General features: G+C 38.5%; 1 protein-coding gene across 7 annotated transcripts in view; it reads left to right on the top strand.

Moving 5' to 3' along the window:
- The window catches only part of TBC1D5 (TBC1 domain family member 5), a 450,518-nt gene that overhangs the window by 384,784 nt on the left and 49,297 nt on the right, over nucleotides 1-16,437 (top strand). For 5 of the 7 annotated variants that reach the window (XM_036332709.1, XM_036332707.1, XM_036332714.1 and 2 more), the window contains 3 exons: nucleotides 9,068-9,330; nucleotides 12,416-12,451; nucleotides 14,403-14,468. In XM_036332709.1, coding sequence (XP_036188602.1) covers nucleotides 9,068-9,330; nucleotides 12,416-12,451; nucleotides 14,403-14,468 — 365 coding nt within the window. The remainder of the gene's footprint in view (nucleotides 1-9,067; nucleotides 9,331-12,415; nucleotides 12,452-14,402; nucleotides 14,469-16,437) is intronic. The other 2 variants (XM_036332710.1, XM_036332712.1) reach the window with 2 other exon arrangements.

Genomic DNA, 16,437 nt, shown 5'->3' with positions numbered 1-16,437 from the left:
GCCTCAAGAGCATGTGTCACTTTATCCAGCAGTGCCTTTTACCAGGCTCCACAACAGGTGGCTTTTTGACTTGCTAAGGCAATTTCATTTCACCAAAATTAGATATTTCATTTGATTAAATTAGGCCTGATAGAGATGGAAGAACCCACGTTTAGATCCTGATCTCTCCATTCAGCTCAGTCATAGCATTCTCGGGTCTAACATTCCCAGCTTTCCTTTGCTCCATGTCAGAGCTTAGTTTAAACAACTTTTAATTCATGTCAATGATGAAAGCTTCCAGAATTATAATTCTGGCAAGTAAGCCCTGTGCAGAAGGCCCCTTGTTGGACCTATGCATGGGAACTGAGAAGAAGCGAGGCTCCAGGGAAGGAAGATTCTAACAAGGAGGGTTCCCTGGGCTCTGAAGATGTATCTCACATTCCTCAGCTGGGCTCCACGTGACCCAGGACTGGTGGCATCCAGCCCCGAACTCCTGCTCGCTACTAGTAATTCTCCATCTGCTCAGCTTAGGAGTTCTCCTCTCAGGACCTGGCCTAAGGAGAATGTCTGGAGAAAGTGCAGGATCCCAGAAACACAAGGACTCTTCCAACAATTGTAATCTCATACTAGAATATGAGCTTTATGAAAGCAGGAACCACACTCCTTCATTGGTTCTTCTCTGTTCCTGGCACACAGAACAAATTCACTTATCATGAAATGAATCAACACTTTTTGGCTTCACATGTAGAATAACTTATATTAATGTCAGAGTCGGGGCCTAGCACAATACCTGACATTATTTACAGTATTCAGTAAATACTTAGTTGAATGACTGTATAAATATAGTTTTAAAAACCTAAAAAGCATTCTAAAATTATCCTGGACAATTTCCATTTTATATGGTCTGACCATTTTATATGGTCAACAAGCTTTTTAAATTAAGCTCTATTATATTTACTTACATAATGACTGCTTTTTTTTTTTCAGGAGTATTGTATTGCTAAAATATGGTAAAGAAATAATATGCTAATAATATTCCCAAAGCCATGAAGCCAGAAAGTTCATGGTTATCAGTATTAGTAGTTACTGATAATAATATTAACTATTAATTATTAGTAGATAATTAGCTAATCAGAATTTCGAAGAACACTGCTTTTTATATAAATGTAATTTTGTAATATTTTCATCAAATAACTAAGAGTTTGTACTATAAACACATCTATGGCTGAAGTGCTATCTCTGTTTTATTAAAGAGAGCTGTTAATTCCCAACCAGTTTAGGGAAAATGGTAACACTATCTCCTATCCAGTCCAGAGTAAAGAGATCTTTCCCTTTTTTATAAATGTATGTATAATTTGTACATAGTACACAGATTCTAAGTGTTCAGTCTGATTAGTTTTGACAGTTGTGTATACCCATGGAACCACCATCCAAACAATATATCTGGAGTGAATATTTCTTTTAGCCAAGAGTTCTTTCGTGTTCCTTTACAGTAGATTCCAACCCTCCATCCTGAGGCAACCACTTTCTGACTTCTATTACCATAAATTAGTTTTGCCTTTTCTTGAGCTTCACATAAATGAAGCCACACAATATGCATGCACCCTTTCATGTCTTAGCTTTTTTTTGTTGTTGCTCAGCATAATGTTTTTATAATTCATCCACAGTGTTGAATATCCATATTGTTGTTTATATCACTAGTTCCTTCCTTTAGATTGTAGAGTTGCATTTCATTATATGAATATACCACAAGTTGTTTATCTAGTCTCTTGCTGATAGATACTGGGTTATTTCCAGATTTGGGTTATTATAAAAAAGGCTGCTATGAACATTCTTGTACAGGTTAATTGACCTCTCCAACTAACTGTGAAGATATATAGGGTGTCCCCAAAAATGTATACACTGTTTGAATAATTATTAATTCCAGTGGGTTAAATCTGAAAAGAAAGAAACATCAATTGAGTTATCAGAAAAAAAGTATATATACATTTTTTGGGATACCCTATATGATATTCTCAAAGTGAAGGAAGAGAGATGAAGAGGGCAAAACTACCCAACAGATAGGCATCTCTGAATTATATCCTCTTCCATTCTGATATGTTCCCCTCGGTCAGAGAATCCCTAACCCCCTAAACACTCAGCTATTATGAACCACAGTTACTGATGGGAGAGAGTTAAATCTCAGATACATTGGATCAGAAAATAAATTAGTTGAAAACTACCAGTCTAGAAATAGAAACCTCAATATTTATTTCTATAGCTATGTCTTGGAGAGTTTATCCAATGATTTTATATACTATGATTAATGCATAATTATCATTTGTTATGTTAGTAACTAGTGTAATAAATTGTGTTCAGACCCAGTTAGGTAAGCCCCACAAACCAGCTTATATCCACCCACTCATCAGGGCCAGTCTTTTTATCCCTAACAAGCATGAGTGCTTTTGCTTCACATCACTTGGACAAAAATTTACTTGCCACATGAAAAATAATCCTAGTCTATTTCACTTGAAAGTCAAACTCCTAAGGAATAAGTAACAGCAAGCTAATTGTCATTAGTTAGTTTTAATAAAAACCTATAAAATCTAGAAGTCCTTGAGATATGGTGTGGCTTCATTGTCTGAGGTAACAGAAACCTCACAATATGGCAAACAGATTAGAATTAGATATGCTTTTCATTGAGGCAAATTTGATACACTCAACTTTAAAGTTAAATAATTAAAGGCAGTTGGAAAATTCATTTTATAGAATTTGAAGCCTTCAACTTAATGGAATTTGTAAGTAGAAATACATCGTGAATGTTAGCTCAGATGTTAGAGTCATCTTGAAAAGTACTATGTTGCAACTCTGACCACTGTTTTAAATTTCCAAGTAAAAGACTGATGTCTATAAGCATGAAAGAAATAAATATGAACCAGCATCCATTCAGGGTAGGCCAATAATGATAGACTAGAAAAATACAGGAATGCAAAGAGAATATTGTTTTTATCCAAAAGCCAAGGTCACGTATTTCTATTATATGTGTATATTTACTTTTCCAACTACCTTTGTACTTCAAAAAATAATTTTTAAATGAGTTACATGTTTTTATGGTGAAATACAGTATAGGTAGATTGAAGTGAGAAAATTATAGAAAGAAAAGGAGACTTATAATACAAAGGAAATGGGAGGAAATAGAAAAGAAAGGTCTCAGAAGAAAGATAAACACAGAAGAGGAAGGAAGGGCAAAAGGAACAGAATAGAAACTGAGAGTGGAAATAGAAAGGCAGGGCAAACAGGCCCCTACCTTTGAAGAAGGGTGAGTCAGCATTTCTCCAAGGCTAGAGGAGTGTATAGGCTGCAGATTTGGTCCTGTCTTCTCAACAGTGTAAAGGATGTGATGGTAAGAAGACATTGGACACAGCAGGTTATACTTGCTCCCAGCTTTTGCAGCCATTCTTTTCCAGCATAATTTTCATATCTCCCCTCTATTTCACTTCATTTTATAAACACAAAATTCAGTCCTGCCAGAAATTAACATCACCAAGAACTATCTTCCATAGTTGTACAGTTATCTCCTGCAACGTAGGCACTTTGGTCACATTTATATTTACCATTAAAGGATAATATGTATTTATATATGTTGGTACTGTATTTACTTTTGAAGGATAATGTCATAGGGTACGGAATTCAGGCTGGTGGTTTTTTTCCTCTCAACACTTAATTCACTCCATTCTCTTCTCGCTGGCAAGGTTTACTGAGAAGTTGGATGTGATATCTTTTACTCCTCTATTGGCAAGGTGTGTTTTTCCCCTCTAACTTCTTTGAGGACCTTTTTTCTTTATCTGTGACTTTCTATAAAAATGGCATGCCCTAGCCAGTTTGGCTCAGTGGATAGAGCATCAGCTTGTGGACTGAAGGGTCCCAGGTTCGATTCCAGTCAAGGGCACATACCTCAGTTGCAGGTTCCCCGGCCCTGGTTGGGGTGGGTGCAGGAGGCAACCAATTGATGTGTCTCTCTCCCATCGATGTTTCTCTCTGTCTCACCCTCTCCCTTTCACTCTTTCTAAAAATCAATGGAAAAATATCCTTGGCTGAAGATTAAAAAAAAAAGATATGGCTAAGTATAGTGATTTTGGTGTGTATCCTGCCTGGTGTTTTCTGAGCTTCCTGGATCTGTGGTTTGGTGACTGGCATTCAACCTTTGGGATCATGAGAAAAAAAGAAGAAGAAGAAAATATATAAATCAGAATATAGAGAGAAATAATTAAAAATAAATTGAGAATTTACTCTGACAAAAATATAAACAAGTATCTAACAAAATTTTACTGTAAAAAGAGTGAAATAAACAAATATTAGATACTTAATATCAATCCTAAAAAATAAATCTATAGGTAGAAAGGAAATAAATTATGGTAGTGTAAAGATTTGGATATTAAGAGAATTTTTACAAAAGTGATAATGTGGTTTTTTAAAGCTTTAGGAAGGTTTGGAAGTTGAAGACTCACTATTAAGAAGGTGTTGGAGCCCTAGCTGGTTTGCTAAGTGGTTACAGCGTTGGCCCACAGACTGAAGGGTCCGGGTTCAATTCCAGTCAAGGGCACATACATCAGGCTCGATCCGGAGAGTGTGTATAGGAGGCAACCAATTGATGTCTCTCTCACATAGATACTTCTCTCTGTGTGTCTCTTCCCCTCCCTTCCACCCTCTCTAAAAATCAGTGGCGGTGGGGAGAGAGGGGGAAATACCCTCGCATGAGGATTAGCAAAAAAAAAAAAAAAGTAAGAAAGAAAAGAAAGCTCTTCACTAGAATGTGGGTCAGAAGTCCAGACTGTAGGAGATTGAGTAGTTAAAGGGTATTGAGAGGCTGCAAGAGGGATTTTTTGTTGTTGTTTTTTTAAAAAATATATTTTACTGATTTTTTTACAGAGAGGAAGAGAGAGGGATAGAGAGCTAGAAGCATCGTTGAGAGAGAAACATCGATCAGCTGCCTCCTGCACACTCCCTACTGGGTATGTGCCTGCAGCCAAGGTACATGCCCTTGACTGGAATCGAACCTGGGACCCTTGAGTCCACAGGCCGAGGCTCTATCCACCGAGCCAAACCAGTCAGGGCTGCAAGAGGTTTTTTTTTAGAGTTTCTGAAACTGAACTAAAGGGGCCTCTGAACCCAATAGTGAAGCCAGGTTGGGTTCTGATACAGGTGTTTTGGGGGGTTCATGGATTTTCAGAGAAAAATATACCCTTTTGCTACCGATTGAAGCTGCTAAATGGAGTTATGCCAAAAGTTGTTGGCATAATTTCAAAACAATCTCTCCTAGATTGTACTATCTATAATAATAAAAGCATAATATGCTAATTAGACTAGACAGCCTTCCGGATGAAGCCAGGGCTGCGAGGGAAGCCCGAGTCCTGGGTGCCTACAGGCAGCCAGAGGGAAGCCCAGGTCCCGGGTGCCTTCCAGCAGCCAGAGGGAAGCCCAGGTCCCAGGTGCCAGAGGGAAGCCGGTGCTGGCAGCTGAGGGAAAGAAGGTCTACTCTTGCACAAATTCCGTGCATCGGGCCTTTAGTCCTATTTAATAGAAGGCTAATATGCAAATCGACCAAACAGCAGAACAACCAGCTGCCGTGAAATGCACTGACTACCAGGGGGCAGATGCTCAATGCAGGAGCTGCCCCTTGGTGGTCAGTGCGCTCCTATAGGGGGAGCGCTGCTCAACCAGAAGCCCTGAGCTGAGCTCATGGCTGGTGAGCACAGTGGTGGTGGCAGGAGCCTCTCCTGCCTCCGCTGCAGTGCAAAGGATGTCCCACTGATGGACATCCCCCAAGGGCTCCTACACTGCGAGAGGGCACAAGCCGGGCTGAGAGATACCTCCCCCTTCCCCCGCCCCGAGTACATGAATTTCACACACCGGGCCTCTAGTTTATTTAATAATAGTATGTAGTAGAAAATAGTAATGGAAGACTGATTACACAGAATTTGTTACTCATTAGATTTAATATCTGATATCTTAATTATAAAGACCTCTTAGTATTTATTTCAACACCTTTACACATTACACTCCATCTTTAATCCAACCCTATTCTCACTGTCCATCAGGTCTCTAATAACTGTGTTAATCGTCATTAATTTAGCACATATGACTTAATATACATCACAGGCAATAAAAATTGTTGCAAATTGTTAAGCATTTCTCGTGAAGAATGCAGCTGCTAACACTTAAGATCTGTGTTAGCTAACTTTGGCATATCTGAAAAACAAACTATGGACAGACAGCATGCTTTTCCTAGAAGTGCATGGTTTACAACTGTTTATACCTGAAAATAAGTAGTCTCCATCAGTAGTAGTTTTGAAAAGAAAATGTTCTTCTAAGGTAGTGGATGAGGGGGGAATTAATTGGTTAAAAACAAAGAATGTTCAAAAAAGGGAAACAGTGTTCATTCCCTTTTAAGAACTATTCAGATGAAAAATTCCTCTGCATGAGCTTGATCTATATGTTTTTCGTGGTTATTAGTAGTAATGAAGTTGCATTAACCATATTCTCTTGATAATGCTCCAGCAGTTGCTTAGTACTTTTATCAGCATATAAATTTTACAACTGGCAATGTGGGAATTTGACTAGTACATTTTTGTTTATAAGGAAGGGTAACATTATAACTTCTTCATATCTATGAATTATGAATCTTGACTTGCAAAAGAAGCAAAACTAAACTGCAACAGAGCTTCAATATCATGATAGCTCTTCTTTCCACCAGCTCACAAGCAATAGCAGTGCATGTAGGCTGCTGAGTGGAATACAGTGCCAGAGGTATGCCTTCTTAATCCAGATGTGTGAGTTATTTTCATTTTATTCACTCTTTTTCTCAATAAACATGTATTCAGGGCCTTCTCTATCTGTACATTGAAAAATGCTCTTCTTCATAAAGGAACAGCTGAAACGAAGTAGACGGTGCATAACCACCATATATCCTTATCTCTGTTAGAAAACATTATTTTCAATAATTTTTGGAAGGACTTTAAATAGCTCAGTTCTTTAAAGATTAAACATGATCCAAAAAGAACCCTTTGGAAAATGATTTTCCCCATTTCATGAAGTTATAAATGAATAAATGTTTTTTATCAAGCTGAAATCCAGGTTTTAAATTTGATTTGTCCTATCTCCAAAGGAATGTTTAAGTCTCCAGCACCTAGCCCATAAGATTAGCTAGTACCACTGGAGAAGAGTTTATGGGAGGAAGAAGCATCATTCCCTTTCCTTTTTATGTGAGGACTATGGGTCCGTCTGGCTAGAGTTACATGTAGTAATGCCCAGGTACAGGTGTCGTGTGAGGCGTGGGAGAGTTACTAGGTAAGTGCTGCCAGGTAGATCTGAGAGAAGGAAATGATAGTAAAATTCATTAACTAAAATCAAATTATCGAATCCCTAAAACTTGATTTTCAGTTTCCCACTTTAGTGAAGAAAGAGCAAAATGGGAGAAAATAAGCTTCTATTAATTATTTGTGCAATAAAAGTACAAACTTTGGTGTTGACATGGAGTGGGACTACCTCCTACAACTACAATAATTTATAATCATTACTTCAAGAAGACACTAGCTCTGAAATACCTCAAGACCATGAGTCATTTGGGAAGTAATCATCCATTCAACAATGTTTCCTTGGTGTCCTCTGTCTGCCAGACAGTTAAAGCACAGGTCCTGGCCAACCCTGGAAGCTAGAGAGGAAGTATAGGGCGTGCTTATGGGATGAATTGCTGCTGAAAGTACAGTAAGATAAGAATGGACCTTTGGCTTGGCAGTACAGGAGTTATTGGTGACCTTGAGGCATGGATTCAAAGCAATGGCAAGGCCACAACCAGACATTAGTGAGTCAGGGACTGAAGAAGCAGCAGTAGCACATTAAGATACTCTCTTGAGGGGAAAAAACAAAAAACAAAAACCTTGTGTGGGGGTGGGAGAGGGATGGTAACTAGAAAGGAGAGAGGGTTCAAAGGAGAAGTTGATGTACACACACACACACACACACACACACACGGTTGTATGCTAATGGAATCATACAGTAGAGAAGGCGAAATGATGATGCAGGGGAGGGAGGTACAGGAGTAAAGATCGTGAAAGGACAGAGGAGGTGGGGTCCAGAGCCCGGATGGAGAGGCTGGCCATGGCTAGGAGCAGGACTCTTCTTCCACCACAACAGAGAAGAAGACCTAAACTATAGGAGATGCAGCTGCCATTTAACAAATATTTACAAAATACCTATTTGTGCTGGACAATGGCAATACAGCAAAGAGACAAAAATCCTTGTGTTCATGAAACTTTCATTCTAGTGGGGATTGGAGGAAGGGGACAAATAATAACCAAATAAGTAAAATACTAATATATAGTATGTCAGATGATGCAGAGTGCTATCAAGAAAAGCAGAGAAGTGGGGAAGGGATCATGGAAAGCTGGGTGGGTAGCAGGGTAGTGGGGCGGGTGTGTTGAGGGTGAATTGCAATTCTCATAAACTGGGCATCTATTGTAATTTCTATGAACTTGATGTAATTTCTGTGAATTTACTTCTTGACCCTCCAACACATTTATTTTTCAAAATCAGATTAAATGTGGCCTACCACCTACATGTGAGGGCTAGTGGGACACCTGCTACCAGCCTCATTTCAAGGTGCCCCTTCTATGGGTAGCCCAAGACTCGTCCAGCCCTGTGTCTCTCCTTTGTAGTCCTCATCATAGGTTTAATCGCACACTTATTTATGCAATTATTTGATTAATATATTTCTTCCCTGCTAGACTAGAAGCTCCAGGAGGGGAACTATGTCTGTTTTGGACAGTTGTATCCCCAGAACCTACCACAGCATTGGCACGTAATAGGCCCTATTGAATGAATGAATAAAAAGTATAAAGACTATTTTCTGTAAGCCACATCTTTAAGAGTCTTATGTTTTATTATCCTGTGCTCATTTTTAAGTTTTTACCTCTCACTTGGTGTGGCTGATCTAGTAAATGGCCATTTTCGAAGTAGCTAAGATATGTTTTTATACCGACAGAGTATGTGAAATAGTACGAAATATAGTTGTCCTCTGATTTAAATCTCCACTTATTTTTTTTTTTTGCAGGACCAATGCCAGAGGTGCTCCCCTGAATATAAATAAGGTCTCCAATAGCCTGATTAATTTTGGAAGGAAGTTGATTTCCCCAGCAACAGCCCCAGGCAGTACCAGTGGCCCTGTTTCCGGAGGCAGTGGTGGCAGTACCTCCACTGCTGTGGGTCCCCCCAGAACCCTGGCAGAGATCCCCCGGCATCATTTGCAGCAGCAGCAGCAGCAGCAGCAGCAGCGGCTGATGAAATCGGAAAGCATGCCAGTGCAATTGAACAAAGGTAAGGAAAAGTACTAATAAATCTGAAGAAAGCACTTGCAGTATAGCCTGCTTGTAAGAAAATAACTTCTATTAATTTTTAATAAATTCATTGTATTAGGTCCTTTTAAATTACATTATCAGATACTATATTGTTCTTAATTACAAACATCTTATGAGGTAATTTGTTAAGGTATTTTTTGACATTTATAGGCTGGTATACTTGCATTTGCATCCTGTGGAGCCTCCTAGAGTATTACACAAACTGTCACAACACAGAACTTGAAGTCATTTGGCTGTGGTGTCACTCACTTGGATGATAATGCAGGAAGTTGCAGACACCATGGGCTTTGCTAGTCCCAGCACTCTCCTGGGCAGTTGGGTTGGAGGAAGCATGCCCTTAGGCTCCCACTCTGGCGTTTCACCGCTGAGTTAACAGACTAGAACCGTAAAGGGAAAAAAGCTAAACATATATCAAGCCTCCAAAGTAAGTGTCTGAGTCCATGCACCAAAAATTTGAACAGTAGAATGTGAGAGCAGAGGAATTCTGGTAGGTGGCTTCCCATCCAACTCTCACTCGATGAGTGAGGGCACTGCTAGTGGTGCTGCTGTTGGGGGTACTCTTGCTGCTGAGACTCAGGTGCCGGGAGCCGGTCCATGCTTGCTGTTTCAAGGGACCTGGCATATATAGCATACTGTTCTTAATATGTTTGCTCACCTTCTTGGCACTATGTGTTTTAACCAAGGTCTCTGAGAAAGGTTGTTTCCCCAGGTAGGGATTTTCCCCTGAAGTTAGGGAGGGAATAAAACCTCTTAACTAGTGCCAGGTGGGTAATTAATCACTTTAACTACGAACAATCATGCTTAAGCTACATAATCTTTACTCCCTGGAATGGAGATAGGAAACGCCCTAACCTTTGTAATAGAGATTGATAGGATTGAATCAACTGGTATAAATACAGTTGTAACTAGACAGCAAGAGACAGAACTTAGAACACAGAACTTAGAACACAGAACTTAGGACACAGAACTTAGAATACAGAACTTAGAACACAGAACTAAGAGAACAGAACCAAGAGAGACAGAACCAGGAGGCACAGAACCTACACAGAACGTTCTCTAGAGACAGAAGAACTTCACTGGAGAGAACATGGCAAAAGATCCTGGACAGAAACTGGCCTCAGAACCTAGAGACAGAACCTAGTGAGAGAACATGGCAAAAGATCCTGGACTGAACCTGACTACAGAAACTGGCAAGAGAACCTGACTAGAACCTGGTGACTGAACCTGGCTGGAGAACCTGGACAGAACCTGGCTGGAGGACCTGGAGAACCTAGCAAGAGAACATGGACACATATCCTGGCTGGAGATCCTAACCAGAACCTCACTGGAGATCCTGACCAGAACGTGGCTAGAGAACCTTGCTATGATGATCATCTGAACGCCCTCTCCATGTCATTCCTTCTTCGCCGACTCCGTCCACGCCTTTGGGGACCCCTGGACCTGCTGGGGCAGGACCCCGGCACTCAGGGGAGCTCATTTCTGTTTCTGGGCCTTCATCTCCCGCATGCATTTTATTCCTAAGAGAGCCCTTCAGGTTCTTGCTCAGAATCTTTACACTTTTACTTTCTACTTATTTTCAGAGACCTATGTATTTGCTGCCCCTATTCAAAATCAATTAGAAAGAACTGAGTTTATTTTTTAATGGGGGCACTCTGCTATCTGTACTGTAGAAAAAAGAAATAACATGATGGCAGAAAATATTTTTTTAAAAAAGTCAATTCTAAGACCTCACGGAGCATCAGATCTGTAGCCATTTTGTTTCAAGGCAAATATACTGACACATGCCTCATTCACGTCTTACAGGGATCCCTGTGGAATAGCCATGTTCCATAACTGGTGTTAACAGTAACAATAGTAATACTGAGTCAATGTGAAGACATTAAGCCATGTTCTATATACTCTGTTTGAGAATTCTGCATTCAAAATTATGAAAAATTTTAAGTTACTGGCATTTAAAATGATGAACTTAAGTTAAATAGGCTTTATTCCCCAATGTTATAAAGTAATGAGTATTATTCAATAATGAGTGTGTGTTTTTCCATTATATCATATTATCGTTGCCTATATGAAGTATTAAACTTTATATATTCTTATTTAAATTTCTATAAGAGTATTGTTTACCTATATAAGACTATGTCATTTAAAATTGCATTCTTCTCTTTTTAATGTAGAGCTATCATATATGATTTAAAGAAAAAGAGACTTCAAATCATTAACATGTTGTAAACGTATTTTAATGCCAGGAGACATGCCCACTTACAGAATGGAAATGAATGTTATTTTATATATTTCTTAATTGTACTTTTTTATTGTTCTAAACAAATATGATTTCAATATTGCTTTGATAACAAGCTGTAGTCAGTAGTAATTCTAACTGATGGCAGGCAAATGAGTCAGAGAATCTCTTAATGCTGTAGCTTAAATTTTCTGAGGAACCAAGCCAAATGACTATAGAAATATAAAGTTGTGTCTCTTAGGAAATGTCAAGTATTAATATCACAGTAAGTGAGAAAGGAAGTGCATGAGGATGGAACAATTGATGAAAACTAAGTCCCCAGTTAGAAGAAGACAACAGAGCACTTAAGCAAAGTGTTTGGAACATGCGTATCACTACTGAGGCACTTCGTAACTGATCCCCGTGCTGGAAGGAAGAAAGTGGCCTTGTTTGGCAACTCTTCCGTCTTTTTATTTCTTCTCCTGTGAAACTACAAAAAGCTAGTCTACCTTCATATTAGAGATACATATTCCTGCTAATGCCCCTCCCTGCACAAAGACTTAAGTAAAACAGGAAAGGGCAAAGAGAACAATTTATACAAGTAGAACCTAGTGTGGGTGATGCTCTTCATTCACTCACCAATGAACTGTAAGCAGAACCCTGGAGCTCTCTGACCCTCTGTTTCCAACCCTGAAGTCAGAGGTTTGGACTAATCCCTGGGGTCTTGCAGCTCCAAAAATCTATGGTTCCTTTGGTGAAAGATTACTTGTTAACACGATGGTGGAAACACTTCTCCAACATAGGTTCTTTACGCTGGCATTTTCCACAGGTGTCCTGCTGAGCTGCGGCACCGAGCAGTCCACAGGTGGGTCACAGGTTTGGGTGGTAGAGTGAGCACAGTATGTAGCCTGTCAGGAGGCTTGCGTTGAATATGACTTCTAACTCCCTCAGAACAGCGCCATCTACGCTGTGCCTTTGAGGAAAGATAATGTATCAGTCTTTTTAGTGTCCTCTGCTGGAAAATTTGAAAGTTGTTTTGAAAAATGGTTATTTATAAAGATGAAAATGCTTATGGTTTTCCTAGGTTAGTTTGTGCTTGTACAGGGAAGCAGTATGGAAAACAGAAAATTCACGTATATGCTGCTTGAAATGCAGTCTGTCATTTGTATATGTGTTGGGGGTGGGGTCTTAAAAGAAGGAAAAGGGAGCACAGATGTTCATCCATAATTTTCCTGCTGATATTTAATATTAAAATTAGTTTTTAGTCTAAATATACTAACTAGAGGCCCAATGCATGAAATTCGTGCAAAAGTAGGCCTTCCTTCCCCCAGCTGCCGGCACCAGGTTCTCTCTGGCACCCGGGAACCTGGGCTTCCCTCACAGCCCCGGCTTTGTCTGGAACGTCATCTGGAAGGACGTTCGGTCTAATTAGCATATTACCCTTTTATTATTATAGATAAGTGATCCAGATGCAGCAGAATAAAATGGATAGGAAGCATAAAATTGAAAATCTCCTTCAAAACTATAGAAAAGAAGCATGCCATTTATCCATGAATAGAGAGTTAACTATACTATGAAAATTCAGGACCTGAAAGTTCTGCTCAAAACTGTTTATCACTTGTTTGGAGTATGTACTTATCTATAGATTGTATTGTAGTTATAGGAGAATATAAATGTATGTACTGTTAATTGATAGTGATGATATAATTACAGCCCAGTAATCTCCATCTGAGCTGGCCATGCTGTAAATCATAATTGTAGCAAGTGGTCAAGGCACCGAGAGTATGTTATTTAATTCAAAAATAGATTTTTACTATTGTATAAAAACTACAGGGGAAGCAAGTCTATTAATCATACATTATCACACACACAAAATATGGTGCCTTTTAAGAAGGCTTGTTTTTTGACCTTGTTAAGCTCAAAATAACATAGGCCCTCAAATGCTGTTGACAGTGACTGCTTAATGTTGAACTTTGTCACCCAGGAAGGAAATCAAAGAAGCAAAAAATCTCTCTTCTAAATTGTGTACCTCAGCTCTTCACAGAATGTCCCGTGGCGCTCCTTTTCCTTTCCTTCCTGTGTTCTTAAAATGCACTCCTTTCCCCCATTCCCTTTGTCTGTTTTTCAAATTTGAACACCTCTTTATTTTAAGCATTTACTACAGGTCCAATTTGTAAATGAAATCTTGCCTATAATAAATATATCAAGTTTAAAGGGTATGCCGTTCACAGATTTATTTTTACATGTTGACATTTCTAAGTACATGTGGGAACTTTTGAAATCTTGTCAATACTTACTATGAAATTAGAACTTGTTTAAGTCTTGATCTGGTGACTGAAGAAACTGGTTTCAAGTTTAGCTAAAAATAAATTTTGTCTGTTACAGAGGGGAATCAGTTTCAAAAGAAACGTTACTTAGTAAATGCATGTAATTTTTTGGATAAAAACTTTTGAAAGAAAATATAAAATCACACTAATATTTATAGCATAATGAAGTCTGTTCAGCAAAATCTTTTGATTGCTAGAGTTTCCTATACTTTCAAATGATAGGAACTTGTTTTATACTTTGGACTAGTGGAAATTTATTTCTTTGTTTTCTTTAAGAAAAACATGCCCAAATGCTTTTTAGGTAATACTTTAAAAAAAAATAGGCCCTTTTAAAAATATTTTATGTTTATTTTCATAATATTGTACTGTATTTTCTGTTTTATTTTACTTTTAGTAATTTGATTGATAAATGTATTACAACATTAAGTATGAAAAAAAGTTATTTTTTTGCTTTTATGAAATCTAATTATTTTTTCTTATGAAATCTAGGTGATGTAGTTACAGGAAGCAATGCTCAGGTTTCTGTTCCTGTCCAGACTCTAACTGACCTCCAAGGTACAGTTACCGTGGCAACGTAGTATACCTTTTTGCCTGCAGTATTATCATTGCCTATTCCAAAATTCCATTGTTCTGTCTGCCCACCCTCCAATTCATACTGTTTATTAGATCACTACCATTATTCAGCCACTGAGTGGCACTGTTGTTTAAAACAAAAGTCCCTTCTCATGTCAACTTGGTGATGCCAAACCCAGCTGTGCTGTGGGTTTTCTAAGTTTGCACCAGCCTCTTTCCTTGCAAAATATGGGCACTCTATATCTTGTGGTGATTTTAACACTCTGTTTTATTGAGCAGCTCACACCAAGGTGTCCTTTTTGTTGCATAGGTGCTCTGTGACAGTAACTGACAAATTAGTTCTCAGATTAGATTATTTATGTGCTCTTTGTATGCATATTATTGTATGTATCAGCCAGAGTACTTGTTATATTTTACCTAAAAGAATCATCACTTGATTTTGAAATAAGTTTTTAAGTACAGGCTTTGTATTATGAATCATATTAACAGAAAGTTTGGTATGACAAATCTCCACACATAACTAGCAATGATTTAAAATACAAAATAACATTTTAACATCATAATTGCTTGTTCTTAATCTAGAAAAAGGTTTATTTAAGACTTAAAAAAAATAATAGTAATTCATATTCAGCAACTCCTGTGGAATTTAAAAACATAAATATTTAAAGTTGTTGCATTAATCTTTTATTATGTAATATTTTAGGTAAAATATCCTACAGAGAGGAATTCTGTACCAAGTGGAAGCCTACTATTCAAACTGAATAGAAGATTCAAATTCAGAATTAAAATTCATATAATGTTTTCCTTAATTTAAAATATACACATAATTTAGTCATGCTCGTAGTATTAAAATACTATTCTAATAATGATATGTCTTCATAATATCTATGATTTTTGATAAATTAACAGAAAAAATATACTGTGATTAGGAAATGAGTGGTGTGTGGCTTAAGATAGTAAGAAATAAAACTGTTGTGCTAGAGGGATGTGACCTCGCTTCTATATATAGTTCTGGATTTCACAGGTATAGTTTCGGCTGTGTTCTGGTAATTGAACCATCTGACCTTTAAGGGTTTGGTCAGCCTGGGGATTCCATGAGGAGCTGCTGTTTACTCTTCATGGTGTCTGTTATGTGATATAAACAGATGCAGTAAAATGGAAATAGAAAAGGCAGATAATCTCCAAATGATTTGTCTTTAGCCTTGTCAATTATTGCACTTAAGTAAATATTGATGTGATTATCCGATATGATGAGAATTCATAAGGCTTAAATCTGTTTCCTAAAATTAAAATCTGAGCCCTCTAGACAACTCTTTAACAAGTGTTTTGTTATCGTAGTTCATTTGGCTGTGTGGAGAGAGACCGGAGGCTGTCTTGCTCATTGTGACTTCTGCTCTATGCTGCTACTGCTCATTCCCTGTACCCTCAGACCAGAGCCCCCTGAACCATGTTGCCTTTGTAATAGAATCTTGAAGAGGGAGGTTATATCATTTTATTCAAATAACTGATGTTATATAAGTAGAATCATGTCATCCATTTACTCCACAAGTATTTATTCAGTGCCTACCATGTGCCAACCTCTGTTTTCATCGATCCCTTGCTTTCCCTACAGCTTTGCCAGGTGGACTGGGCATCAGCCTATGTTTTAAATGGTCCAGACAGGCCTGTTTTTCTGGAGACCCTATTCAAAATTCCCCCTGCCTGCCACGCCCTCTCAGAGAGTCTATCAGTCTGCTAGGGGCGGCTCCTGTCCACCAGGGGAGGTTCCAGCCCCTTTATGTGACATGAGGTGCAAATAAACAGCTTTCAGTCTGTGATGGTGATGATGAGACAGTGTGACCATACCTACCCTGGTTTGAAGAAGTCACTCTGTTTTCTTCAGCACACTTCCTGCAGAGGGTCAGAACGCAGCGGGAAGGAGAAGTAAACCCAAAATAGTTAGTGGTGGCAA

The sequence above is a fragment of the Myotis myotis genome, unplaced genomic scaffold (assembly GCF_014108235.1).
Source record: "Myotis myotis isolate mMyoMyo1 unplaced genomic scaffold, mMyoMyo1.p scaffold_m19_p_13, whole genome shotgun sequence".
Taxonomy (NCBI): Eukaryota; Metazoa; Chordata; class Mammalia; order Chiroptera; family Vespertilionidae; genus Myotis; species Myotis myotis.
The sequence above is the reverse complement of the archived record's forward strand: the minus strand, read 5'-3'. Positions and strand labels throughout refer to the sequence as shown.